Genomic DNA, 26,838 nt, shown 5'->3' with positions numbered 1-26,838 from the left:
TTCTATGATTCTATGAAATCTTTGGAGCTCCTGTGTTGATGTCTTCACGAAGGTTGATATTCACAATCTTGAACAGCTTCTTTAAATGTGGGCCAGTCTCAGCCTAATACCAGGGGATAGGTCAATTGTGGTGCCAAATCACCTGGAGGACCTCCTCCCAGTCATGGATCTCAAGCCTTACAGAGGCAGTTGGATAGAGTCATATATCCCCATGGATACATTGTAGGTGCACCATACCTCTGAGGGTTTGAGTCTGGACTAGTTGCTCTTGTACAACCAGCTGATTGCGGATGGAGTCCATCAAGTCAGTAGCCCAATTTCCCTCCACAGACACTGGCGTCTCTAGATTTCTCAGGCCAGGTTTCCTTGCCTGGTGACCAGGGGAGCCAAACATGGCCATAGCTATAGTCTATATATGGGCAATCTTGCTTATAGTGCCCCTCTTAGTCACACCCAGCAATGGGCCTCTTTTTCCTCCCACGGGGACTTTGCTAAATTGCCATCAGTGCTCTGGACATGGATTTTGGCACGTCCAGGGTAAGAGGCATGTGGTGTGGCAGGGTCAGTCCCACTCCTGGGTCCCTGACCTCTGTTCAGCCCACTGTCCCACAGTCTAGGAGTCACAGTATATGGTTCACTCGCCTTGGTTTGGGGTTTGTTGTCTCCCTGTAGTCTTTAACAAGGCCGATACTGCTCTCTTGGCTCCTCTAGTCTCCTTCTCAGGTGTCTTTCTCTCTCTCAAACTCCTTCACAGCTCTCCAAACTTCTTCTCAATTCTCTCTTCCTCCCCCACCCGCAGGGAGGGTTTTTAAATAGGCCTCCAGACAGCCCCAATCAGCTTCACTTGGACCTTATTGATTTGTAGCCACCCTGTCTCAGCTGCCCCTAATTAGCCAGGATTGCTGACTCTCTCTGCAAGGGCTGCCTCTCTCCCCTTCCACGAAGCCCTTTAACCTGCTCTATCCCATCTGCTCTGTCACAGTGAGTACGCACTCCCTGGTTCCTTTTGTTTCTTAGTGCTTTCCAACTTCTGGGGCAGGTCGCAGGTCATTCTCCACTGGTCCCACTGCAGTTTCAAGTGATGTCAGCTGGTGGCATTGGACCCATTACTTTGCTTCTGTGTGTGGAGCACTCACAAACTGTTCAAATCTGGTTAAGTCTCCTGGACTCAACCACTTCCACCAATAGGCCCAGATGTGTTGGACTGTTCAAATCTGGTTAAGTCTCCTGGACTCAACCACTTCCACCAATGGGCCCAGATGTGCGGTTGAGCCCCTGGCAGGGTACTCTTCTTTGTGCAGCTGCTTGTGGTAAGTCTCTGGGCTGATATCAGTGTGGTCCAATATATCACCTCTTTCACCCTTACCTAATTCAAAGCCTCTCTTGAATCAAGGTTGCAGTAGGCCATCTGTGCCTGTCCCATTGAATATGGAGCCCATAATGTGGCTCAATGTTCCTGGGCCAACAGGCAGTTGTAGCAACCAGTTCAAAGGTAATTAGAAATGCCTCCAGATCATATCTGGCTCCATCTTAGTCAAATTAATAGGAAGATCTGTCAAGGTGGCTCTCGACCTTGCTCCCGTGGCAGCAAGTCCAATAGCACTGCAATCTGTTGGACCAGGCTGTCCTGTTGGTGTTGGGTTGCCAGCTCATTGAGCAGCTGCTACTGCTGTTCCTGATACTGGGTCATCTGAAGTTGATGCTTTTGGGACAAAGGTTGTACAAGTTGAGTCTGTTGTTGCTGAGTCACCTGCTGTTATTGGTTTTCAAGTATCTACTTCAGGAGCTTCTCCAAATCCATGTTCCCCAAAGGCTACAGGAATGAAGGTTTCCCAATCCCAGTCTTTTCACCTGGACCTCTCAGCAAGTCCTGGACATTGCCTACATTCTCCACAATGTGTCACGGGGTGTGGCTCATTGCTGCAGCACTTCCAACTGGTTGCTCCAGGGAATTAGTTCTAATAGCCCTTAGGTTCAGGGTAGTATGGCCTAATGGCCAGAATCTGTAGAGTAGCCCTTGGGTTCAGGGCAGCACAGTCTAGTGGTTAAAGTCTATGAAGTCACCTCTATGTCACAGGGCAGCACAGCCTAATGGCCAGCATCTCTGAAGTTCTGGAGCTCCTATAGCAAGTCCTTCCTCTCCAGCATCCAGCCCAGACTGATCTAAGTTGCTCCCTTTTATACTGCCCCAGCACTTAGAGCATGCCCAGTACAGCTGAGGGGGTGGAGCTTCTTCTGCCCACAGGGCATTTACACCTTCTGGCCCAGTGCGAGGTATGCACAGGTCATCACACTCACCCAATCAATTACTTGCCATTGCAGAGACTGCAAGGTCTAGTGGCATTCTAGTATCTCAGGTTCTCTGCTGTTAGCAGTTTAAATTCCTGACATCTTAACATAATAATTTAGTCTTGTGAGGACTGAAATGCTTTATGTGTAACCCAAGTTAGTGGGCACAACACAGGGGTAACTGGGTGACATTTGGGCTGCAGTATTCAGGAAGTCAGGGAAGAGGATCTGATGGTCTTATCTAGCTTTAAACTTGATAGAACTATGGGAAAAAATAGTGGATATTTACAAGGCACAAGCTATATCCCAAATGGGTCTGCAGATACTTACCCTTGTTGTGTGGCTGGCTATTAATCTTTAGCCATCTGAGTCAGAATTATAAATGCCAGAAAATAAAGTTGTCTGACATACCTTTATTATTTCACCTCTTCACCCTTTCCAGATTAACTAATTCAGAAAATTGAATTTAAATGTTATATTTAAACCTTGGTCAGGCAAGGTAACAAAGACGTAATATTCCCCCCCAGACAATCTAATAATCCTAAAATGTCATTGATTTTCATGCCTTTTCTACTTTAAATCTTTTCCTAGATTCTAGGAGAGAGATAAATATTTTAATGTTTTCAGTCAACTGTATGGACTTGAATAAAAGATCATAGTATACAAATGTAAATATTCAGTAATCATATTGTTCTCATGAATAAATTATGGCAACATGCATTTGTTCTCCGTGATCTTCAAAGAATGCTTATACAAGTGACAGCTTTCATCTCATCAGAATTTCTGAACAGGAAAGACTCATGCATATAGGATTCAATCACATTCCATCTGTTCCAGTACAGCCTCCACCTTTTAGATCTTCTAGTTTCTCATTGTTGATTGCTCAGATTCAGAATGACTAGTATTTCATTAAACTGAGCGATATTTATAGATAGTGTAATAATCATGTAACTACCGCTGTAGTGTGCATGCCACTGCTGTATTCAGTGTACTGCTGTCCCATTCATAAGTTTTTGATGAAGGGAATGCTAAACCAAGTAATACGAGTGAGAGCATGGTACATGATCTCACTGTAAACATGACCTTTTGCTGGGTGTTGGTTTAGTCCATGAAGGTGACAGATTTCTTGAAGGACAGTCCAAGACTATGACCACTTCTTACCACTTTCTGCTCAAATTGCAAGATGCATTTCTTTCACCTTGTTTTCCACTTTTTGCCACAAAGTACCTGGTGCAATGGTTAATGAAGCCATAGCTATCTGCCTGGTAAATTCCTGCTTTAACAGTAATACCTCTACAATGCATGCTAATTACTGAACTGTCATCAGTTCTCTTAATTTGATCCTTAAATTTCATCCTCAGGACAGGCTCTTCTGGATCAGTTATTGTCAGATCTCTAGAGGGTCAGCTCTTAACTCTGTTCTGAAAACTTGAATCAGAACCTGGCTCCATCATCAGATTCTGTCGCTGTAAGTCTCCTGGCTTTGATTGGCTCTTTGCAGGGAGGCTGACACTGAGGAGGGCAGCGCATTTTTTGACTCTGTCCAAAATGAGAAGCTCTGGATATAGCCTGTCATCGATCCAGCCCTTTTCTTCATTTTGGATCCTTTGTGCTCATGGTTCCTGTGCCCGACATAGAACCTGAAACTTGTTTCTTTCTGGCTGAATTGGCTGAAGGCAAAGCTGAAGCTAGTCTCAGAGAAATGGCCTGTTTTGCACTTCTCTGTCCTTCCAGTAAATACTGAGAACAGAGCAGATATGTGGAAGATGAATGCCTGAGTCCAACATACCAAATATTTGACCTATGCATAGGATGCTGGGAATTCTGCAGATGGGACACATCTTTTGATTTCAGGTTTCTTAGCCTTCTGATCAGACATGTTATATTTGTAAGGATCACATAGCATTACAATATAGCTATCCAGCTGGTCACGTTGAAGGAACTGAGGCAAAGTAGCACCATGATCTTTTAAAACTCTTATCCTAAAACATCCAGAGTCCAGAGAAGGGCAGTGAGGGGGAAGGGAGGGTAGAGAGGCAGGTGGATGCTCCATCAGCTACTTCTGACTGAATTACAGTCTGTACCTTTTGTGGGATACTACAGGTGGGAATATGCAGAGGACACTCAAAAGAAAAAACAACTTTCCAAAAGCTTTTTCTAAGAAAATACTACCCCCACCACCACAAGTGAGTGTTTGCATATCATATACTTTACTGCATTGGTCACAAACAAAAAGACATTATGAATAAATACAGGTGATTATGGAAGGAGAAGAACAAGAAATCTGTGATTTGGGAAATGCTCCATTTGAAAATTTGACTATTTCCACTACACTTTCTCCAGTTCTTCCTCATTTTATTTTCTCTCCCAACTCTCTCTTGTGAGTAAGTGTAATGGAGAGGCCCACCTCTCATGAGCAAAGTGTAGGTGTGCCTGCATTTTTTTCCCTGTTCACGATGTCCTATCAGCTGCTGCACTTGTCAGGTGCATCTTTGGTAAATTCAGTCAACTGACAGGCGATCCAGCCTGAGTCTCAGTGTCCAGTTGAATAATGAATGAGCTCCTTTGGGGGTACACAGTACAAAATGTCCCCAGTGTCCTGCAGGCCTCCTGGTCAGTTTTCTAAAACAGTCCAACAGGGCCCAACATGGTACTCTCATTTGGCCTAGCTATGATACAAGGTTCCTATTCTGGAATGGAACAGCACCCAGATTGCTTCTTCTCTGGGGACTCCTGCTCTCTATTTGAGTCCTTTGGGATTCCAACCTTCCTGCTGAGCCACCCCTCTTGGACTCAGTTTTCGGACCACAGATCCTCACAGAATAGTCCCAGTGCAGCCCCTTTCCTAGGTGCCACATGTCTAAATCATTTCCTCAGGGTGAGGCCGCTTCCATCAGTGGCTGGTCGGGGGAACCTGGTCCTGTCCCAGTCTGGGTCCCAACTCAGGGATACTTTAAGTATAGCAGCTTTATGCAGTTTCCCTGGGCTACTTCTCTAGTTGAGAATGAGCTAGAATCCATCTTAGTTGAGACCAAGCAGGCAGCCAGAAGCTCGATCCTTGCTCTCCTTATCCCTACAAGTAAACTAGCTGTTTATTCTGAGCAGTCAGCAAGGAGCTATTTTTGGGTTCCTCTCGTTCCTGCCAGCAACTGATCTGGCCAGACCTTTCAGCCCCTGCAGCCAGTGAGGAGCAACTCTTGCTCCCTTTGTCCCTGCAAGCACACTGAACTCACTCTGGACTCAACACCTTTTACAAACCTGCTGAGCTCTGATTGGCTGCATTGCACAGCACCTCTCTAGGTGGCTTGCAGGAACCTCTCCACTGTCCTTTTCTGGGGCAGGGTGTGGCATGATCCACCCTCTCACAATATGGCAGACTAGGAATATTAGTTTTAAAATATGTTCAGAGCACAGGCATCAGTAAAGAAATTCAAGCAGGAAGTCTAGCTTATTCATATAGTTCAGAACATAAAGCTCAATATCTGAATACATTAAAAGCAGTCTTTTAAAGCTGTCATGAAGCAAGCTTAGTTAAAGTTATGGACAGTTACTTTAGTAATGACATGCACTAAATGTGTTTAAATCAAGTTTAAATTGTGTTTAAAAATAGAATTTATCACTTAAAAATCTGCCTCATCTAAATACAAATGAATTCATTATCTAGTCAGACTGTCACAATATGATGACTTTCTGTTTATCAAAAAAATTCTTTGTCAGTAGTAGTAGTATTTAGAATGGTTTTCATTTTTTAGCAGATGTTATTTTTCTACTATGTTAAGCTCATCTTCATTCTCTAGAGAATGAAATTCTGAAAATGACAAATATTTTTAGTATTAATAATCATACCTACAAGGTTGTGTTTTTGAAGTGAGACTGTCAAAGAAGAGATAGAACTAATATATCTGAGAATAGTTAACCCATGTTGTGTTCTCATACTTTACCTAAATATCATTAGCATGGAACTTGAAAGAAAACAGAAAATAATTTGAGACATATTTTGCAAATATACTTTTCCATTCTATCCAGTGAAATCGTACTATACATTTTAGAAACGTGCACCTGTTTGTCTATTCATGAGTCTGTTTGTTCAAGAACTCCTCCTAAATGGTAGGAACTAGGACCACTACATTTGTTATGCAGCTTCCTCTCATCATAAAAAAGCAAGGTTAGGGACTGGTTGTGTCAGAAAATTGGGATGTGCTTGGAATTTGATTATTTCTCATAAAATGGAAAGAGAGGGGTCTGGTAGGAGGGAATTATACTATAGAATGACCACAGAGGGGCAGCAGGGATGAGGTTTACCTGGGTGGTCGACAAATACCTTTGATGTCGCCACCCGCGTGTCCAGACTATCGCGCTGAGCCGACAAACAGCTGATCAGCTGTTTGTCGGCTCAGCGCGGCAGCCATGTAAATTTAAATGAAGCGGCGATTATTTAAATCGCCGCTTCATTTTACTATGTCTGGTAGCCTAATCTACATGCCTCTGGCGACAGAGGTATGTAGTCTAGACGTACCCTTAGACTCTGTTGGGGCAGCAGGAGGGCAGGAGTGGAGAAAGGGACAGCTATCTACTATATATTTCAGAAAGTTTATCCATGTCTCTGTGGTTCCCCAGGTCAGGGGACATGCATCCCCCGCCCTGCACCCATGGACCTAGTCCCAAGCTGCTGCAGTGAGAGAGGGCTGGGGTTGTCTTACTCAAACTTATTTGAGTTAAGGACCCAAGCAATGCTGGGTAAATATTCTAGTAATAGATATATTAACTGAACTGAAGTAAAAGGGAAAATTATTTGTATTTGGATTCATATATTTGGTTTCAGTTAGAATGAGATGTCAGATTCTAATAAAACAAGAAAACAGTGGGGGTATGTAATCTGAGGTATGAAAACTGTAATAAAGTGATATAATTATAATACCTTTCCATTTTCCTAGTACCTTTCATGCTGACAGATCCCAAAGCACTTTGCAGACTATAGTTTAGAATAGAATTTTAAACTCTATTAATTTCCTCACGTACCTATATTGCAAGCAGATTGTTTAAAATATCTATTTTATTCTAAGTTAATTCACTCATCACTAACATACAAAAGGTCACATTGCACTAAATCCTTTGAAAGAACAGGCTCATCTAGAGAGTTTGTGTGTCTGAAGAAATATGGATACTATTAAATGTTTCTATGGAGAAAAATCCCACAGATTTAGAAGAGAAAGATTACAAATATGATGAGCTAGACTCTGGTCCAAGTCAACTACTGTAGTGCAAATGGAATGGTAAAGAACCCTAGATAGGCAGTGTCCAGGAGGTAGAGAGTAAGAACAGCCAGGTCCTATGCCACCTCTCATGATGTGGGGGAAGAGAGAGCATGGCCACAGAAGTCCTTAAGCAATGTAGCTAGGGCCATGGATGGAATTCTAACCATGTCTCTGATGGCTATGCCCCCCATCCTCAGACTGAGGACAGTTTTTGTTATAGGAAAGAATCTGAACCCATTTATCAAAGCTGCACAATTTGATATGTTACCTCAATGCATTCCCCAAACATGAAAAAATGGCTTAATGTCTTTTGGAGGAAGGATAGCACTTTTCTCAGGTGAAATGACTTTATACCTTTATCTGTCCATAAAGATAAATACAGTAGTACAAAAAGATCAATAACAGCTAAGGAAAAACACCACTTTAATCCTCAGTGAGGGACAGGTGGTAAACATATTATTTACATTTTATATAATAATAATGATTTCTTATGGCAAAATTCTGGAACAGCTGAGAATCTGGACCTCGTCTGAAGTACTACAGTGATAGGTGCTTTAGAAATGTTTACAGATTTAACTACTTAGCATCATCTTCCCCCCAGCTAGACTTAGTATGTGCACATCAATACAACTCAACAGATCCCCTATGCTCATCAGGCATCAGCATTGCTGACAAAGTTAAAGAGAGCTTGGTTCTTGTCTGACACACAACTCCACTGGAAGTTTCTTTTACATACATTGTTAGTTAGTATGCAGTAGCAATCTGAACTATCCCAATAGTCTTCAGGACATTGGTGACAGCAGATAGATTATCTGACAATAGAGGTCCCCATACCTCTTTATATTGCAGAGACCATGATGATGAGGAGTATGACTTACACAAAGAGTTAATACTGCTTGTCTTTTATATCCACTGAAAATCAGGAGACAAACATGAAGCATATAAACACAGTAAAAGATGTGACAGGACAAAATAGCAGTTCAAAATTACTATGCCACAACATGTAATGGGACATTAACAAGGCGATTCCCACTGTACAAACAACAAATAAACCAACCCTGAAACCCTCTTCCCGAAAAACTGTCTGATACTGGACAGTTCTCTTTTCTTTGCTCAAATGTCTAAAATATCTACATATTGCAAAGGTATCTGCTGCTGAACAAGAAATGGAACAATTTGTTTAGCTCTACTGCCAAATTTGTGACTTAATGGCACCCACACTATAGGTGGGAAAATTCAAATACTATTTTTTTAACAGCAATTACATAAGATTTATTATGCTGTTTCTAGCCGGCATCTTCCAAGTGGACCCTGGTAGCCTGTGGGCATGCTACAGGCAGCCTGCCCAGGATTCTCCTCATGGAATGTTCAAATAAACTTCTTTTCATGCATATTTGGGGTAAAAATACCTCTTATTGGGGCCTGAGTTTGTTAGTATAAAATACACAGAAATTAAACTTCAAAAACCCCCAATGTCCATTCATAAGTAACAGCCCAAGTTCTCTCTTCCTCCTCACAGTCCACAGCCTCTCACCTGCTTGGACAGGGTCTCTCTTATGCCTCCCTACGTGGGGTAACTCCCCTGGTCTCAAGGTCTTCCTTGCAGGAGCCTTTCAATATTCTTTGCACCTCTGCCAGAGCTCTGTGAGCTTCCCCCTCCTCTGTAGATACCTGCTGCTTTTTATAAGGAATCACATGTTCTAATCAGGGTGTGCTTCCCTCTAATCAAGCAATGCTAGTCCAGCTTCCAGGGGCAAGTCATCCTGTTAAAATACCTTATCAAACAAAACACTTTGTCTATTTGACAAAAATAATGCATTACAAAACAGCCAATTTCCTATGCAGAAAGACAAATTGCGGCTGTGATTATCTATTTTCATTGCATTAATAGATATTACTCATTAAAATCTTAATTAAAAGCTGATTATATTTGCACAGAATAAGGAAGCATAAAATAGTGTATATGTATTGTATAAAATCTATTTTCTTTTGCACTTTGAAACACAAAACACTAGTATTGAAATCTTGGCACTACTGAAGTCAACAACAAAGCTTGTATTGTCTTCAGTAGGCCAGAATTTCATCCTAGTTGTTTTCAGCAGTGGGTATGCATTTACTTGTAAAATATTGTGTATGTTGGATAAAGAAGTGCAAAGCACTCTTAGCAGATTTATTTTCTAGATACAATTCAAACTGACAGTTGCAGTCTAAATGTTATCAGAGTTGAAATTTCATTCTTGTCTCTGCTAAAGACAAACATATGCTCTCAAGAATACATGAAGGGCCCAACTAGTAAAATAATTATTGCTGGAATTTTCAAAAGCTTGTAAATGGCTGTTTGTGAGCTTTGTATGGGGTTACTTGTGGTGACTCAACATATATCTATTGAGTGTCAAGGTGGGAGCCAGTTAACAGGATATATCAAAACAAATTGCATGTGGTAGCAGTTGTGATTTAGGGGAAATCCTTATCACTCCCACATTTACACACTGACTTGCTAAAGCATCAAACACAATGGTTTTGCCTACATACTTTACTGAAACCTGCTATTCCCTGAGCTAATGGGACCTCAATTTTTAATATAATTTGCATGTTGTAGACAATGCATACTGTTGTACCAGAATCATTTCCTTTCCTATAACCCATTGATTGCATAAGCACACTAATTCCTGCCTCTTAACTATAAATGGGAATGTACACTGTTACTTATATAGCACAGATATACAGCCTCTCCCCGAGTTACGAACGAGTTACGGACCAAACACTTGGCCGTAACTCGATCCGTTCGTAACTCGGATCCCATTGAGCTACACGTGACCGCACGGTTCATAAGCGCGGGTCGCATTCGTAACTCAGGGACTGCTTTTACGACCGCTCCATGGGAGCTTTGGTCGTAAGTGCGAACGGTCATAACTCGACCGTTCGCAACTCGGGGAGCGGCCATATACAATTACTTTAATGAATTGATTTTACTGAGTTACAAGAACAGCTCCTTACATTGTAAATATTAGAATATGATTTGCAACATGCAGCCATACATCTGGAGCTCTGGTCTGCAGGCGGCAACTAGTTATTGTGGGTGGTAGAATGTTTTCCTTGGACAAGAACAGACAGTATTTGGTTTCCCAAAGTTATTAATTTATTGACTTTTTACCAGTGAGAGAGGGGCAAATTTTTGGTATATCCAGTTGGTCAAGAAATCTCTTACTATATCAGGCAGAGCCCCTCTTTCTGACCCTTGACTGAACCTGGCACTTCATGGTCTAAAACTGGTCTCTATAAGTAGAGTACACATTCATTTCTCAAAATTGTATACTGAGTTACAATAATTAAAATGTCACTATCCTTCCAAGGAACCTACCAGAAATCCCCACTGATTAGGTAGTTTCTTTTTTACTCGAGCCAAAATTTGACACCTTTTTCATCTTTACTACAAACACACAAATATATTTTGCTAAACAATCTCAACAAAAGGACAGAACTTTTAACTGAAAACAGAGCTTCTCTGAATAGAAATTTCTTGAAATGACTATTTATGTAACAATTCATAAAAGTTTAAATCTTACTATATATTTTAGAAATGTGCATCTGTCTGTCTGTCCATCCGTCTGAGTCCATCTGGTCAAGAACTCCTCCTAAACGGTAAGAATGAGGACCCCCAAATTTTGTATGCCACTTCCACTAATATCTTAAAGCAAGGTAAGGGTTTGGTTGTGCCAAGACACTGGGATGTGCCTGGAATTTGATTGTTTCTCATAATATGGAAAGGGAGTGGGGGTTTGGCGGGAGGGACAGTTATACTGCAGAATGACCACAGGAGAGCAGCAAGGAGGCAGAAATAGGGACCAGGATCTCCATTCCATTGGGCCAGCAGTTGTCTGTTCGTGTGCTTGTCACCTGGACCCCAGCTACTGTTGTGAGAGAGGGCTCAGGCTGTCCTCTCTCCCAGGGAGACTGTCTACTGAACCCCTAATCCCAGCCACATCACAGAACAACGATTTAAATGAAGAAAAAGAAACCTAATTTCAGAGTTATGGATGTGAGCAATGCCGAGTAAATCTTCTAGCTCTCAATAATTACTTTCTGGTCTCAAATTACTATATATATAAGTGTACTGTATTTAACGTCTCTGATTTTAGACATATTGTTAGTTTTCCAATTAAAGAGCATATATGTTCAGTCACATATTTATTTTTGCAAGCCACACAATAGCTCAAAAATGAAATCATTCAAAAAGATACAGATTGTTAAATAATTGCCTTTGTTTTGCCATCTCAAAATAGTTGAACTTGGACTTCCTTTCCTAATTGATTTGTACCATCCCTCCAGCAATGCTGAACAGTTGAATCCAGTCTGTTTTCACATATATCGGTTTCTAATGTACTCTCTGTACATGAGGATGTCTTCTTTTACCAGTGGTTGCATGATGCCTCTGCTGGCCTGGATGTGAGCATGGAAGATATCAATTGATTTCTTATCTGCTTTAGGAGGCTGGACTTCATAAATGTTGTCTTGGGAAAAAGAGGAGATGTGTGTTCTGGAAAATCGAAATCAAACAGTACTAGGATTAGGTCTCAAATCAGCAACATTCTATATCTATCAATTGCACTGTAGCACCTCAATTAATTTTGCCTATAATACATATTAAGTGAACAAATTGAAAGAGAATGCACTATAAATCATTTTCATATTGTATCTAAAATTTCAGCAACACTAACCTTATTATCATAAAAGTTATTATTCACAGTTAATATACTGCACCAGCAGCAACATTTAATATTAAATACTCTTATATTAAGACAAGTTGTCAATAAAGAGAAGCAAGTTAAACTTTATGCTGTCAAAAGGTGAGATTTTTGGGTTTGGAACAGATTAATCAGTGGTTAATGTGCTGCCATCAACAGAACAACTACAACCTACCCATTAACTGTTCTGTATGAATGCAACTTGATTTACTAAAAGCCACAATTTGAAATCAACTTTAGTGAAACACTGTTTCATGGGACTATCAGGCATGTTGACATATCGAAGGTTTAGTTCCCAGCTTGAAGAGAGATACCTGGGGGCTAGCTGTAATCAAGCTAGCAGGCATGCTGAAAATAGAATGTAGCCACTGCAGCGCAAGTGGCAGGACAAGCTAACCACCCTGAGTATGTGCCTGTGGTCTCTGACAGGCATGTATTCAGGATAGCTAGCCCCTCCTGCAGCTCTCGTTGTGATGGCTTCACTCTTTTTGGCTTGCTAGTTTGATTAAGAGCTAGTGAAGATGTGTGTCCTCAAGCTAGGAATCATATCCCAACCTCAAAATTTACACATACTTTATGAGTTGTCTAGAACATTTGACAAAAATTCTCCTGTAACTATTAATCATAAACAAGAAAATATATCCCAGCAATCAGAAATCTGGCACTCGAGTTTCAAGGGGATGGTGCCAATTTTCTAAATCATCAATTTCATATGTTCTGGCTCACGTCTTCTAGATGTCTGTTAAATTATCTACTTTACAAAGAACTTTAACAAAAATACTCAGGATCATTTTTCATTGGAACACTGTGGTTTTAAGTTTGGACAATAGCTTCTTCACCTCCACACATACTAAACGGTAGGGATGAGAACATTTATTCATTTACATGATTAACATATCCCTGGGCTCACTGGTTAATCATAATGGTTACATACACCCCCAACCAGTGTCTGTGGGCCTGTGCATGCCGGCTCTCATGGAGCCACCAACTCCTTCTGCCCCCACTGCCTCCCACAGAGGCAGTAGTGTGGGTGGGGGATGGCGGGAGCCAATGGTTGAGAGAAGGCGGGGGGGCGGGGCGAGGAGGGAAAGGAGCTGGGCAAGCAGGAGCTGGTGCTTATTTTTGACCATTCAATAGTTTGAGATGGGAGAGAGAGATTGGGGCAACAGAGCACATCCTGATTCAGACTAATATTTCTATGGGAAATTGAGCCATCAGCCACAGATCCTCGTCTTCTCTATAGCTGGACATGGTAATAAAGTCATTCCACATACAATTTGTTTTTCTTCAGTGATGACCAAATTTGCTCCTTTTAAATTATTCTAGATTTTAATAGTGGAACAGGACAGCGACAATGAGGTAAGTTTTATATAAAACTTTTACAAGAAAAGCAGCTACTTGAATTTAATGATACATTTTCATATATGAACATTTAAGTTGGTTACAGTATGGCTATCCCCTTATTGATCATTCAGTTCTCTTCTGTCATCTTTGTTGAATATGTCTTCATTAATGTACATTCAAAATTTTCTATGCTGTACAGTTTTCATCTGTGGTATGCTTTCATTATTGCACATTGCTATTTCTTTGTGTAGTGCTTTGTTGGTATCTTAGCAACAGTGCACTGCATTCAAATACAGAGAAGGGTCTCTATTGTTTAAGACAACTACTGCATGTGCGCTGTTTTAATAAAAACTATAACTACTTATGTTTTATTGTTTGGTTACCAAAGCCCCATTCCTTTCTAATCACCTCTTTGTTAGGAACTCTAAATTGTAAGCTGTTTTGATAATTCCAGTAAAAATGGCATTGTTTCTCTTGGGATTTATTTTTCACTTGCACTTGGCACTCTGAAATCTGAGTATCCCTGTTCTGGGAACACCCGTAGTTCAGACCCTTGTAGGGGGAGGTGGAAATGGCTCATCATGCTGCTTCTTCCCCTCCCTCCCTCTTTCCCCAGCTGGGAAAACAGAAGCACAGCATTGCTTTAGAAGCTTTTCTCCCACTGCTCCCATAGCGGCAGTGGTGTGTGGTGGTGGTGGTGGTGGTGCCTGGGAGCGATGATGGTGGTGGAGCCATGTGTGCTCGCAGGAGTGGGGTGTTAGGAAAGTGCCCCACCGCTGTTCCCCAGACCTCAACACCCATTTCCCTCATGTACCCTCCCTCTTTCTCACACCACACTCCAGCACCCTGCATGATCTGAAAACTTCCTTAATCTGGAATACTCTATTTCCCAGGGTTACCGATTAAACAGGTTCAAGTTTATTGTGATTGCAATTCATATTTCAGGGAAAATTAAGATTTTGTTGAAGAATGAGGGAGAGTATGGATATGGGAAAGTTAATGAAAACAGTAATCTTGTTTGTTGCAATTGTCTTGTCATTATACCATTCAGCAACAGTATTTGCACAGTGTTATGGTGTCGTCAAGAAGGACACTTTCTCTCTGAAATCTACAAATAAATATGGTCTCGATGTTCAAAGACATCATTTAAAGTAGGTCTCGGGATAGAAGTAAAACCTAAAAGGCAGTTTTTAAAGGAGTGAGTGGTGATGCATTATTGTTCAGAGAATCAAAGGAAATGGAGTCACAAAGAAGCCACCGTGATTGGTTCCATGCTGCCTCGTTTTCCTCTAAATTCTGGGGATCAGCAAAATAAGGGGGAAAATCCTACTCCACTACCCTAGTGCTTTGCTCCACTCCCATGTATAAGAACATAAGAACGGCCATACTGGGTCAGACCAATGGTCCATCCAGCCCAGTATCCTGTCTGCTGACAGTGGCCAATGCCAGATGCCCCAGAGGGAGTGAGCACAATAGGGAATCATCAAGTGATCCATCTTCTGTCATCCATTTCCAGCCTCTGACAAACAGAGGCTAAGGACACCATTCCTACCCATCCTGGCTAATAGCTGTTGATGGACTAACCTCCATGAATTTATCTAGTTCTTTTTCGAATCCTGTTAAAGTTCTGGTCTTCACAACATCCTCTGTAAAGGAGTTTCACAGGTTGACTGTATGCTATGTGAAGAAAAACTTCCTTTTGTTTGTTATAAACCTGCTACCTATTACGTAGTTGCATTTGGTGACCCCTAGTTCTTATGTTATGGGAATAAGTAAATAACTTCTCCTTATTCCGTTTTTCCACACAAGTCATGATTTTATAGACCTCTATCATATTCCCCCTTAGTCTCCTCTTTTCTAAACTGAAAAGTACCAGTCTTTTTAATCTTTCTTCATATGAGACCCTTTTCAAACCCTTAATTATTTTGTTGCCCTTTTCTGAACCTTTTCCAATGCCAATATATCTTTTTTGAGATGAAGCGACCACACATCCAACCTAAAATCTTTTGCATCCAACCTACAAACTTTTAATCCTAAAGGACCTAGCAATAATTTGGTAAACCAATAATTAATTGGTGGAGACTTCTGTTGCTCGTTCACATCTCAAAAGTCCTCCATGAAGTTTTCCTTCCCTAGCCTTGAGATAGATCACTTTATGCAAATTGAAGTTCATCACAGGTTCAAAGGAATGGGCAAGACAAGAGCTGCACATTCCATTCTGCCAGAAAATATATGTTACTACAAACTGGCTGTTGCATTAAAGTAGGATGGGCTGCAAAAGTAGCAGTTCCCAGGACTGCAGGACCAGAATAATCACGTGAAACTCCAAGAACATACTGATGCCAGGACCTCAAGAAAGCAGGTCCATATTTTAGAACTAATACACTCAAGCAATGAGCATTTTACAAACTAGACAAAAGATAGGAGGCAGCTGCTCACTACAGTAATCATAGGAGAGGAGTATCATCATAAGACAGATTTCTAATAGATCAAGGGAAGAAAAGACCCTACAGAGAAGGAGATTTCCACCACTGAAGGAGAAATCCCTGAAAGAGAAATAGAAGTGAGCTCATAGCAAAAGTTCATTCAGAGCACAGAAAGATCCATAATTGAAAGATCAACCAGTCTGGCATCAGAGAGGTGAAAAATGGGGAGAATCCTGGCCAGTGTGGAGGGAAGTGTCTAGTGTCTCTCTACTGAAAGGGAAACCCTGAATTATTATATATTTGTGATCAATATCTATTGCATAATCCTATCCACGAACTGGAAACAGAAGCCCTGATGAGCAGATGCACGGAGAGTACAAAGATATGTAAATACTTTAGAAGCAGAGACCAGAGAAGGCAAGATCACCTGAAGAGCAGCCTTAGGAATTTCTATCCAAGATGTTGATTGCCAGGTGCTAAAGCTGACAGGCCAGAGTTTTAGAGTGAGATGAGCCAAACTGTAATGGTTTTATTATGTTCTGACCATTAAAATCTAAATCAAGAAAATAACAAGCATAGAAATAACTAGATTCATTACAGTGATTTGGTTAAACAAAAAATTGTCAATAAAAATGTAATTTAATACATTGCTAACATTTTAAAATTGGAAACAGAATATTGCTTGTGGACCATACATTTTATTAATTTAATATTTAAATCTTAAATATGGTCCATTGCCAAAACAAATTTGAAAGCTCCCAATAAAAGATAAATTGCAAAGCATTATCATAGTAATAAAAAGTAATTGAACAGGTCCCTGGCTAAAATAGGATAATTTGAACTAGACAAAATGTAAAAGTAACAAAGAAATCATGAAAGAAAACTTTGGGTACATGAATCTTCTGGCAAAAGAGAACTACATCACTATGACCTTGCTAAAGAACCTGGGATCAGAGGCCAGGCCAAATGAAAGTGTCAAGAATTTCAGTGTAGGCTAGACAATCAAAGATTAGGACAGAAAAAGGTGGGAAAGAAAAGAAAGATATGGTATATGGTACGAGCAACAGAAGTCTCCAACAATTAATTACTGGTTTACCATATCGTATATGGTACATAGAGTATCTAACTTGAAGAGCTTATAATTTAAAAGAGAAAAGACAGATGGGAGGACAGAATATTATTCTTAGTTTACAGGTGTGGAACTGAGGCACTGGGGTCCAGTAACTCAATCACAAGACTAACCCATGCTTTTGGGCTCTATTTGAGCTTCAGTAACACTTTTTTAAACAACCTCTTACAAAAGAGAACTATGTAGCACTTTAAAGACTAACAAGATGGTTTATTAGATGATGAGCTTTCGTGGGCCAGACCCACTTCCTCAGATCAAATAATGGAAGAAAATAGTCACAACCATATATACCATATATACCATCATCTAATAAACCATCTTGTTAGTCTTTAAAGTGCTACATAGTCCTGTATTTTGTTTCAGCTACACCAGACTAACACGGCTACATCTCTATCACTATCTTACAAAAGAGGAGATGCTTACTTTCTCCAGTTTAGGGAAGTGGATTTAAGAGGAAATTTTAGTGATATAATTATTATTCTCCCATTTGCACTTGAGCGCCTGAAAAATCAGTGAAGAATAAATAAGAAAAATACTTATTCTTTTTAGAATTCCTTGTTAAGGGTCTCTTTTCTTTCCTCTTTGTCCTCAGAAACCCAGAAATACAGAGTAGAAAAGAATACAGTAGCAGAAAATTGTGGAAGGATTTCATGCTACCAGAAGAAGAAGAAAAAAATTAAGTAGATTTTCACTATGTATGTATTTCCTGAGATTGACAGAATATTTACAGAATATTTACAGATAGTCTCTGTACAGTACAGAACAGCATTCTATTTTAAAATAGTGCATGAAAAACAGGAAATACGTAAATGAAATGAAAAAAATTACTTATCTTTAAAATTACTTTGTCACTAAAACATATGGGTTAATAGAGTACTGAATAGGAAACAGTGTTGAGTGGCAAAACTATTGGTAAATTAGAACCACCTGTCTAGTGATTACAGTATATTCACTCAGCTTTCATTTGCTAAGCATGCAGCAGAATCAAGAGACCATTCACTTGCTTTTCCTAATATAAATCTAACATTAAAAGTAAAAGGAGATGATCATTTTAAGGGTATATAATCAATTAATTTCTTTTGTATCTGACTGACCAGGTGTCAGCTCTTCCCAAGATGGCAGGCATGAGCTAAGAACTGAAACTCGATTGGAAACCAGACTTGTACAAATCATTATTAGTGTTAATAAGAATTATGTTGTGTTTAGACTTGCTGCATGCATTAACCTCACTTGTAATGTCTGTCGTGAGCCACCCTGACAATGTGACAAAAAAATTAATATTTTTAATTAAAATTGTTTTAATCAAGCATTCTAAAAATGCATATTATCCTCTTGAAAATAAGTTGGAAACATCTTAAATTAATCTGTATTTCAAAAATCTTTTAAAAACAAAGCTAATAAAAATACTGGAAAGTCTAGGCACATCTGACAGGAACTTAGTCCTGGGGAGACAAACTCAACTTGGTAATTTTACCTGACAGTGTTTTAAATTACTAGACTAGGTTGTTCAAAATTATGGTTAACTGTCATTTTTGCAAGATTTTGACTTTTCTTCAAATCCTTCCTGGCTGATTGTTGGCACCAAATCATTATTGGGAATAACTTCAGTATTTAGAATTTATTGTTGGTTTCAATCCTGCAGTTGATTCTGACTGGGCACTTGGGCCTGCAGATCTAGAGTGAGTTGCAGAATTGGGACCTTAGTATTTCAGATCACCTTGTTATTCTTTTCTGTTCAGATACTTTCAATAACTGCATATGTTATTTCTGCTAATTTCTCTTCAATCATTTACTTATGCTCTCCTAACCATCCGATAAGAATGTATCTAGATACCCATTGTTCTACATTTTCCATAGACTTCTAACGATTAATAAAGTTCAGTATTAATAATTTATGACATCCTACATACTTTCTTCTAGTCACATCTCTCTCAAAGGTTTATCAAATCTATTAGTTCTGCAACTGCTATATTAAACATTTATTTTCAGTTAACAGTTTAACATACATTAATATTATTCTGGAATAAATTAACAATTTTCAGATCCAAAAGAATATATTTGAAAAAGGATTCTGATTTGAACATTCCTGATAAGAGTACTGGATGTGCAGTTATAGAAGATTAATTTACAATTCTAAAATACATGTTTCACATAGAGCTGCATATTAATTTAAATTAATTGAGATTTTATTGGCAGGATATATTATACAAGTGTTACCCAAGTGAGAAAATGACAGAATGCTAGATATCTGTTCTGGGCATCTTTTATCCTGTCTTCTGAGTGCCAGAGCTAACTCCAGCTACAGGGCAGCCTGTGTTGGCTGTTCAGCTGTTCCCGCGGGGATGAGGGGCAGGACTCAAAGCAAATGCCATATCCCCTTTGCCACTCCACAACCTACCCCACCTCCCTGCCTTCCGGGCATCCATAGCACAGTTATATATTATGTTTGGAGTATGAGACCTGTGTCCAAGATGAGTAATGGAAGCTGACAAAAGAATACTTAGAAAATATTTGTGGCATTCATGATATTTTCATTTCAGACATCCAGTCAGTGATTTTTCAGGTATAGTGTCAAACTTCAAAGAATTCCCTCAGAAAAGGGAACTGCCGCAACAATTCAACAAAAAGTAAAAAACAAACAAACAACCAAACTGTACTCACATATTTATAACCCCATCTAGATTGTGTTTTGAACAAAGCTGCTGGCTGCTCTTGTCTTGTTTATGTTGATTCTGCCCCAAATGCACAAACCTGAGTAGCAGTAGATAAAATTACAAGTCATAAAGGGAGCAACAACTATTTGCAATAACTTCAATGAATTGATGGAAGTGACACAGTTCAGCACAATTTGCAGTCATTCAGTTTCAGTAAGGCACACTGAGTACATTAAAGGACAGCTGGAACATTTACTTTACTTTATACAAAAGTGAGGGTCATGACTAATACACTAATCTTGTTCTCATTTTTTTAAGTTCCTTTTAAAACTTTAGTTTGGGTACATTTGGGGCCATTTTCACTTTCGCTAGGAGGAAGTCTTGGCCACTGGTAGGCATTACTCACTATTTTACAGGCAGCACATAGGGCCATCAGCAAAAAGAGACAGAGTTAACTGCTGTTTCCAACAGCATGGACTCCCCACAGAAGATCTTTAGGAGGAGAGAGAAGGATGAGCACTCAGGTGCCATCACTGGAATTGAGCATTAGGGAAGCTATATAGAGAAGCAAGCTAAACAGATGGGAAGTTGGCTCAAGTTTATTTTAGACAATCCTGACCCTGAGCTCTCTCCTACTGTGAAAAGCTGCCCTCCCATTTCACTTATTTAATCTTTTTATCTGGAGAACCCTTTGATCTGCCACCAGAAAGATACGCCATCTGTCTTCCTCCCCTACCCACTCTATACTTTCAGAGTAGAGGATTTTCCCAGTCCCCACAAGTCTTGTGGAAGGGAAAGTATCCACCAGCAGCAAATGAAAGGGAAATCAGGACAGGAGCTGTGAAAGGTGAACCAGGCTAGTGATTATATAGGGAAAATGGAAGGTAACTCAGCGCTAACTCCATTTGCATATGGCAGACTTGAGCTCTTTAAAAATAGAAAAATAGAATTCTGAAAAATAGAAAGTCTGAATATCAGTTAGAAACATTCACCCCCAAACAAAAATTTTGATAAGATGTTATAGTTGACACTTCTACCTCTATGCAAGAGACAGAAACATAATACTTTTCTCACAAAAAGGTTAATTTATGTAATTTAACATGCATTTTATACCAACAACTGTTTAACAGGTAAGAAATTTAGATTCTTTTTAAAAAATCTGTGAAGTTGCAGAGCTTTAATGTTGACATTTTGTAAGTTAATGTAATGCAATACTTGAGAACAAATGTGAAAAAACTGTAAATTATGTATTTGTGAATTAAAGAGCCACTATTAATTTGAGTGTGTCCCTTTTTCCTTGAAAAATGTTATTTGATAGATGAGTCAAATGAACTTATAGTGAAATAATTATCAAGTTCTGCATTTGGAGGTAGAGCTTCACATTGATGTTCAGAGAATTGTGTGCACCTGTATAAGAGAGAGAGTTTGATTAAAAAAAATAGTTATCTTTGGTGCTAGTGCCATCCTAGAGCAAGGTTTAAATAAATTCTGGAGAAAGGGGAGCAGTTTCTCATACAGAGAATTTAACAAGCTCCAAATATTACTTTCTGATTATGACTGTGAATTTTCTTACCTTGTATATATTGTGAGGTCATCTTCTGAAGGAACATCTGAGAGGTTAATCCCATATATATCTTTCATGGACTGAACTATGTTCTGGGAGAGGTGGGAGGAAACAAATATGTCTTTCAGACACAGAATACACTATGCTAATTTCCAAACAAAAGTTTATTGGAGTTAATTGAATTCTTCCTGGATCAGAAAAAAGTATTCACTAAAGGCAAATAAAACCAATAAAAAACCTCTCCTGTATTTCCTACCAATCTCTCTAGATTTATGCTGATTTTTTTAAAGAAGAATTTAATTCAAACATATTCTTCATTTTATTTGTTCAGTAAAAAGGGAAAACATTACTGAAAAAGACAATAGGAAACCATATGAAATAATAAATCAATTTGGGAAGAATCTGAAATTTCTTTTATTGCCAATATAAAACACAATATAAATAATTCATATTTGTGGATATATTACAAGCTGCATGCTTTTATATTTTATTTTTAGTTTAGGAAGGAAAACATACACATTATATACCATTTATCTTTAAGCTATACTATGTAAAAAAAAACCACCCTAATTTTCTTTGGACTAATTATTTTATTTCCATTCTAGCATAAAAGAAGTTACATGTTCATGAAATACACAGGTCCTCTCTTAACAGGATGCTAATGTACCCTATTTTAAGGTTCAACCCCTAAAAATGAATAAGGGTTCTGTGACTTCAGGTTGCAAGCAGTACTTGCCATACCACAAAGCCAACCTATCCTTAGCAGTGAGAAACTCAGGATCAAATATTGAGTAGGGAGTTTTGTGTCCCCAAGCAAGAAGTGAGAAATATTTCTTCCCAAGTATTTTGTATCACATTGAGTCTTTAGTATTGTCCATTATTAACAAAATGTTCCCTGAACTAAAAACCTGACTTACATATTTGGAATGTTTTTGACTGGTGAATATGGCACTAGCCTACATAAAGGTAACATTAGGTATAAAAATCACATTAGTAAAAAACACAGGATTTGTCAAATCCAAACAATAGTTCTTATTTATTTTTTTCCAGAAGAGCCTTTTTCAAATTATTACAACAAGGACAACATTGGAACTTTTTTTTGTGTGGTTATTACAGATAGTCTATCTGCTTTGTGTTACTGTAAGATAGGGTTAGAAAAAATGATAGCAGAGGTTTTAAAAAAAATGCTTAACATTGAGAGGACGGACCAGGTTGAAGTTCCATGTCTCAGAAGGTTTTATCAGAAAAGAAAATGTTCTCACTAGGCTTTCAAGAAATGTACTATCACAAGATGAAAGAATGGTTAACAATAAGAGGTTGACAGGCACTAAGAGCTGCTAAGAGCATACCCTTACTGAGCTCAAGGAAAGACCTAAGACATCAGAGGGACTTGGTGGAATAATATGCATGACTGGAAAATTGGTATAGAAGGGTATGGCTTGTTCAGGAAGGACAGGCAGAGGAAAAAAGGGAGGAGGTGTTGACATACATTAAAAAAATGTATATGTTTAGATGGAGGTTGAGATGGAAAGTCACTGGGTAAGACTAAAAGAGGAAAAAACAAGGGTGATGTCATGGTAGGGTCCACTACAGATCATCAAATCAGGAAAAAGATGTGGAGGCTTTTCTAAATAATTTAACCATCAGCCAAGGCACAGGACTTGGTAGTGATGGGGGACTTCAACTACCCAGACATCTGTTGGGAAAATAACACAGCAAGGCACAGATTATCCAACAAGTTCTTGTACAGTATTAGAAACCCTTTTTTTATTCCAGAAAGTGGAGAAAGCTACTGGGGAAAGGCTGTTCGAGATTTGATTTTGACCATGAAAGTGATCATGAAATGACAGAGTTTAGGATTCTAAGAAATTGTAGGAGGAAAAACAGCAATATAAAGACAATGGATTTCAAGAAGGCAGACTTCAGCAAACTCAGGGAGTTGGTAGGAAAGATCAAATTGGAAGCAAGTCTAAGAAGAAAAACAATTGAAGACTGTTGGCAGTTTTTCAGAGAGACATTATTAAAGATACAAGAGCAAACTATTCCAATGTGTAGGAAAGACAGGAAGTATTGCAAGAGACCACCCTGGCTTTAACCTGGAGATCTTGAATGATTTAAAAATCAAAAAACAGTCCTACAAAAAGAGGAAACTAGATCAAATTACAAAGAATGAATATAAACACCATAAGCATGTAAGGGAAAAATTAGAAAGGCCAAAACAAGCTCAAACTAGCAAATGACAAAAAGGGTAACAAGAAAACATTCTACAAATATGTTAGAAGCAAGAGGTAGGTAAAGGACAGGGTAGGCCCATTACGAAATGATGAGAGAAAAACAAAACAGAAAATGTGGAAATGGCAATCATGTGCGTCAAAGCAAATTTCTCACCTCTGTTATTTTTATATTATCGCCTGTATCTGTCATCTTCACTGGAGTAGAACGCTGAGAAACAGCTCCCTCATCTTCTTTGTCAGTCCCAGAATCATCTTCTGAACTACTTGACACTGCTTCCTCACTTGGGGGAGGTGGGGCACTAGCAGCTGTTTTGCGCTGCAGCACAGTTTCTTCCCTATTAGTTTTGTTCCTAGATAGTAAAAAGAGTGTTCACACACTTCATGAGATGAACACAAAATACTTTCAAAATACCATAGATACCTTCAAGAATTTTGGTTAGCATTTCATTTGCATAGGGTAAAAAGAGAAATTCTACTTTCTGTACTACTACTGTTATTCTTAAGGAAGGGCTTCACCTATCCATTAAATCCCCTATTTTATCTTTTCTGTGATTAGTCGTTATTTCTGCATCTCTTCTCTCATTGTTGAATGTCTGAAATAATGCCTTTGACTATTCCAGCTTTCCACCATTTTTTGCTCAGTCTCTTTTTTCATCCCTGCTGTCTTTCTAAACAACTTTATGTATTTTTCATGATTGATTCTGGCAACACCAAACCCAGTAAGTTATTTGTCTTTCTACTTAAATTTTCTTCCCAGATCTTCAAAATTAAAAAAATAAAGCCATAAAACTGCTGGATAGTGCTAGTGACTTTCATCCTCCCCAAAGTGTCACCTATAGATCAAGGAACTCCCTGCTCACATTTTTTACTGCCTGACATTTTCTTTTGGGTGTTCTATCATTGTCTCAGAGTCAGTCTCTCCAAAACTGAGTTTATCATCTTTCCTCCTACTCCCTCTTAGCCACGTGGTGTCTTCAACACCATTGACACATCCACTCTTTGTCCTGTTCCCAGGCTCACAACCTTGGTGTCATTCTTGACTTCTCTTTCTCCCCCTTTCCATCCTTTATTTCTTCCCCTTTAAACATCAATGTTCACTTTTTTTCAAAAACTACACACTTTCTCACTCCACACTCTCTGAAAAGCTTTCATCACTTCCTGCCATGGCTAGTCTCTTATTCATTTCAATTTACAAATAACATCTCCCTCTTCATTTCCACCAGTCTTATCAACCTCTCTTTACTGTTTCCATATAGGAATCTGAAGCCACCTTATGAAGGATCTTTCCAAGATAGATTAAAATGAACAGAGAGCTTACTATTCTGTCCTGTTTTCTTTACATTAGCCAAGTTATTCACAAGAAGGTGAACTCAAGATATAATTTACAACCAAGCCTAAAGATTTTTTCTTTGATGAATTTTCATAGCCTGCTGCAAACAATGGATATTAGTGTTTCTCAAAAATAAATACCTTTGGTAAATTGGAAAAATAATTCAATAATGTTATAATAGAACGTTTATGGACAATTAAATATATGCGTCACTGCCAGTTCTCCCTACCACAAGGTACATATAAATATTTTTAAAATATATTATTATATTGCAATGTTCTTAACATGGAAATATACAAAATGCACAAATATCAGAAGAGGAAAATGACTAGTTTTTTAATTTCTATTTACTGTGAAGATTCTCAGAGTGCTTTATACGCTGTGTATAAAGATGCCATCTCACCCATTATTAAATATGCAGTCACCTCAGAGGTGGAACATAGAAGATATTTTATGAAGCCAGTTTTACACAACTATTTAATGTGGGAAAGTAATAAGTAAGAAGATAATTTAAGATTAAAACATTCTGGAAGTACTAACAAAAAAAATCGATGAGTATAACACCACCATTCTGAAAGCGCAACTTTTTATATATTAAGCTAGCTAGGTAGGCCACACTAGTGGTCCTCCATCTCAGTGGGCTGCAAGATTGTTGCAACGAAGATGGTTTCCTAGGATGGAATAGTTTTGCTAACTGTGCTTGCATAGCTAGAATTTGTAAGGATGTGCCAACTGAACCATATCAGTGTTTTGAAGGCAGAGGAAGCACATAGCTCTCATAGTCAATGCTGCATGCAATCAGTATGCACCTCAATTCACATGTTCTTACATAAGAACATAACAGCCATACTGGGTCAGACTAAAAGTCCGTCTAGCCCAGTATCCTGTGTTCCAACAGCAGCAAATGCCAGATGCCCCAGAGGGAGTGAAGAGAAAAGGGAATAATCAAGTGATCCATCTTCTGTCATCCATTTCCAGCTTCTGACAAACAGAGGCTAGGGACACCGTTCCTACCCATCTTGGCCAATAGCCATCGATGGACCTAACCTCCATGAATTTATCTACTAGTTCTTTTTTGAACCCTGTTAGTCCTGGTCTTCACAACATCCTCTGGCAAGGAGTTCCACAAGTTGACTGTGTGTTCCATGTAGAAAAACTTCCTTTTGTTTGCTCTTGCTTTAAGTCTGTGTCACTTCAGTAATACAAGTATGAACAAAATCCTAGGTGGACAGAAACCAGAGGAATTGTGGCCAACAGTAAACAAAATGTCTTGTGGACCACACACACAGAACCCCGATAGGCTACATATGTCCCTCAGGCCGCTGGTTTCCCACCACCTGCTTAAAGAATCCATAGGCCTCCTCCAGCAATATTTAAGTCTATACATATCATGTTGTGCTTTTATGTATTTTACTTCTTCTCTGGGACAGGAGAATAAAACATTAAGGGATAGAATCCTTGGGCCTGTTCCTTTGGCATATGCAATAATACAGGAAAAAAGAAGTGGGGATAAAGGAATCTCTGAGCCCTGGTCAAATTAGTAATAGGAGCATCCACACTACCAAGCCTATTATTTTGAAACAATGGTGGTTTTTTGGGTTTTTTTTTTTCAAAATCTGTACTCCTGCTTTCCTCGGGGAATAACACTTATTTCAAAATAGCTATTTTGGATGCTCTGCTGTTGCTACTTTGAAATAACTACTCTCCAGTGCTTCCTAGGAATCTAAGTCAAGGTAGCGCATCCACAATAACTGAGTCTGCCTTGAACTAATTTTAAGGTTCCCCCATAATATGGCCATGCTATTTCGATTTTATTTTGGGAGTTATTACTTCAAATTTAGTTATTTTGAAATAATTTCCTAGTGTAG

At 39.0% G+C, this 26,838-nt stretch overlaps 1 protein-coding gene across 2 annotated transcripts in view; it reads right to left on the bottom strand.

The window, feature by feature from the left end:
• Positions 1–7,950: 7,950 nt before the first annotated feature.
• FIG4 (FIG4 phosphoinositide 5-phosphatase) overlaps positions 7,951–26,838 on the bottom strand; it is a 101,210-nt gene continuing 82,322 nt past the window's right edge. For both annotated transcript variants that reach the window (XM_075923979.1, XM_075923980.1), the window contains exons 20-23: positions 23,795–23,990; positions 21,416–21,498; positions 19,850–19,939; positions 7,951–12,081 (exon numbers count right to left, since the gene is read on the bottom strand). In XM_075923979.1, coding sequence (XP_075780094.1) covers positions 11,904–12,081; positions 19,850–19,939; positions 21,416–21,498; positions 23,795–23,990 — 547 coding nt within the window. In that variant the 3' untranslated portion in view covers positions 7,951–11,903. The remainder of the gene's footprint in view (positions 12,082–19,849; positions 19,940–21,415; positions 21,499–23,794; positions 23,991–26,838) is intronic.

The sequence above is a fragment of the Pelodiscus sinensis genome, chromosome 3 (genome assembly GCF_049634645.1).
Source record: "Pelodiscus sinensis isolate JC-2024 chromosome 3, ASM4963464v1, whole genome shotgun sequence".
In the NCBI taxonomy this organism is placed as follows: Eukaryota; Metazoa; Chordata; order Testudines; family Trionychidae; genus Pelodiscus; species Pelodiscus sinensis.
The sequence above is the reverse complement of the archived record's forward strand: the minus strand, read 5'-3'. Positions and strand labels throughout refer to the sequence as shown.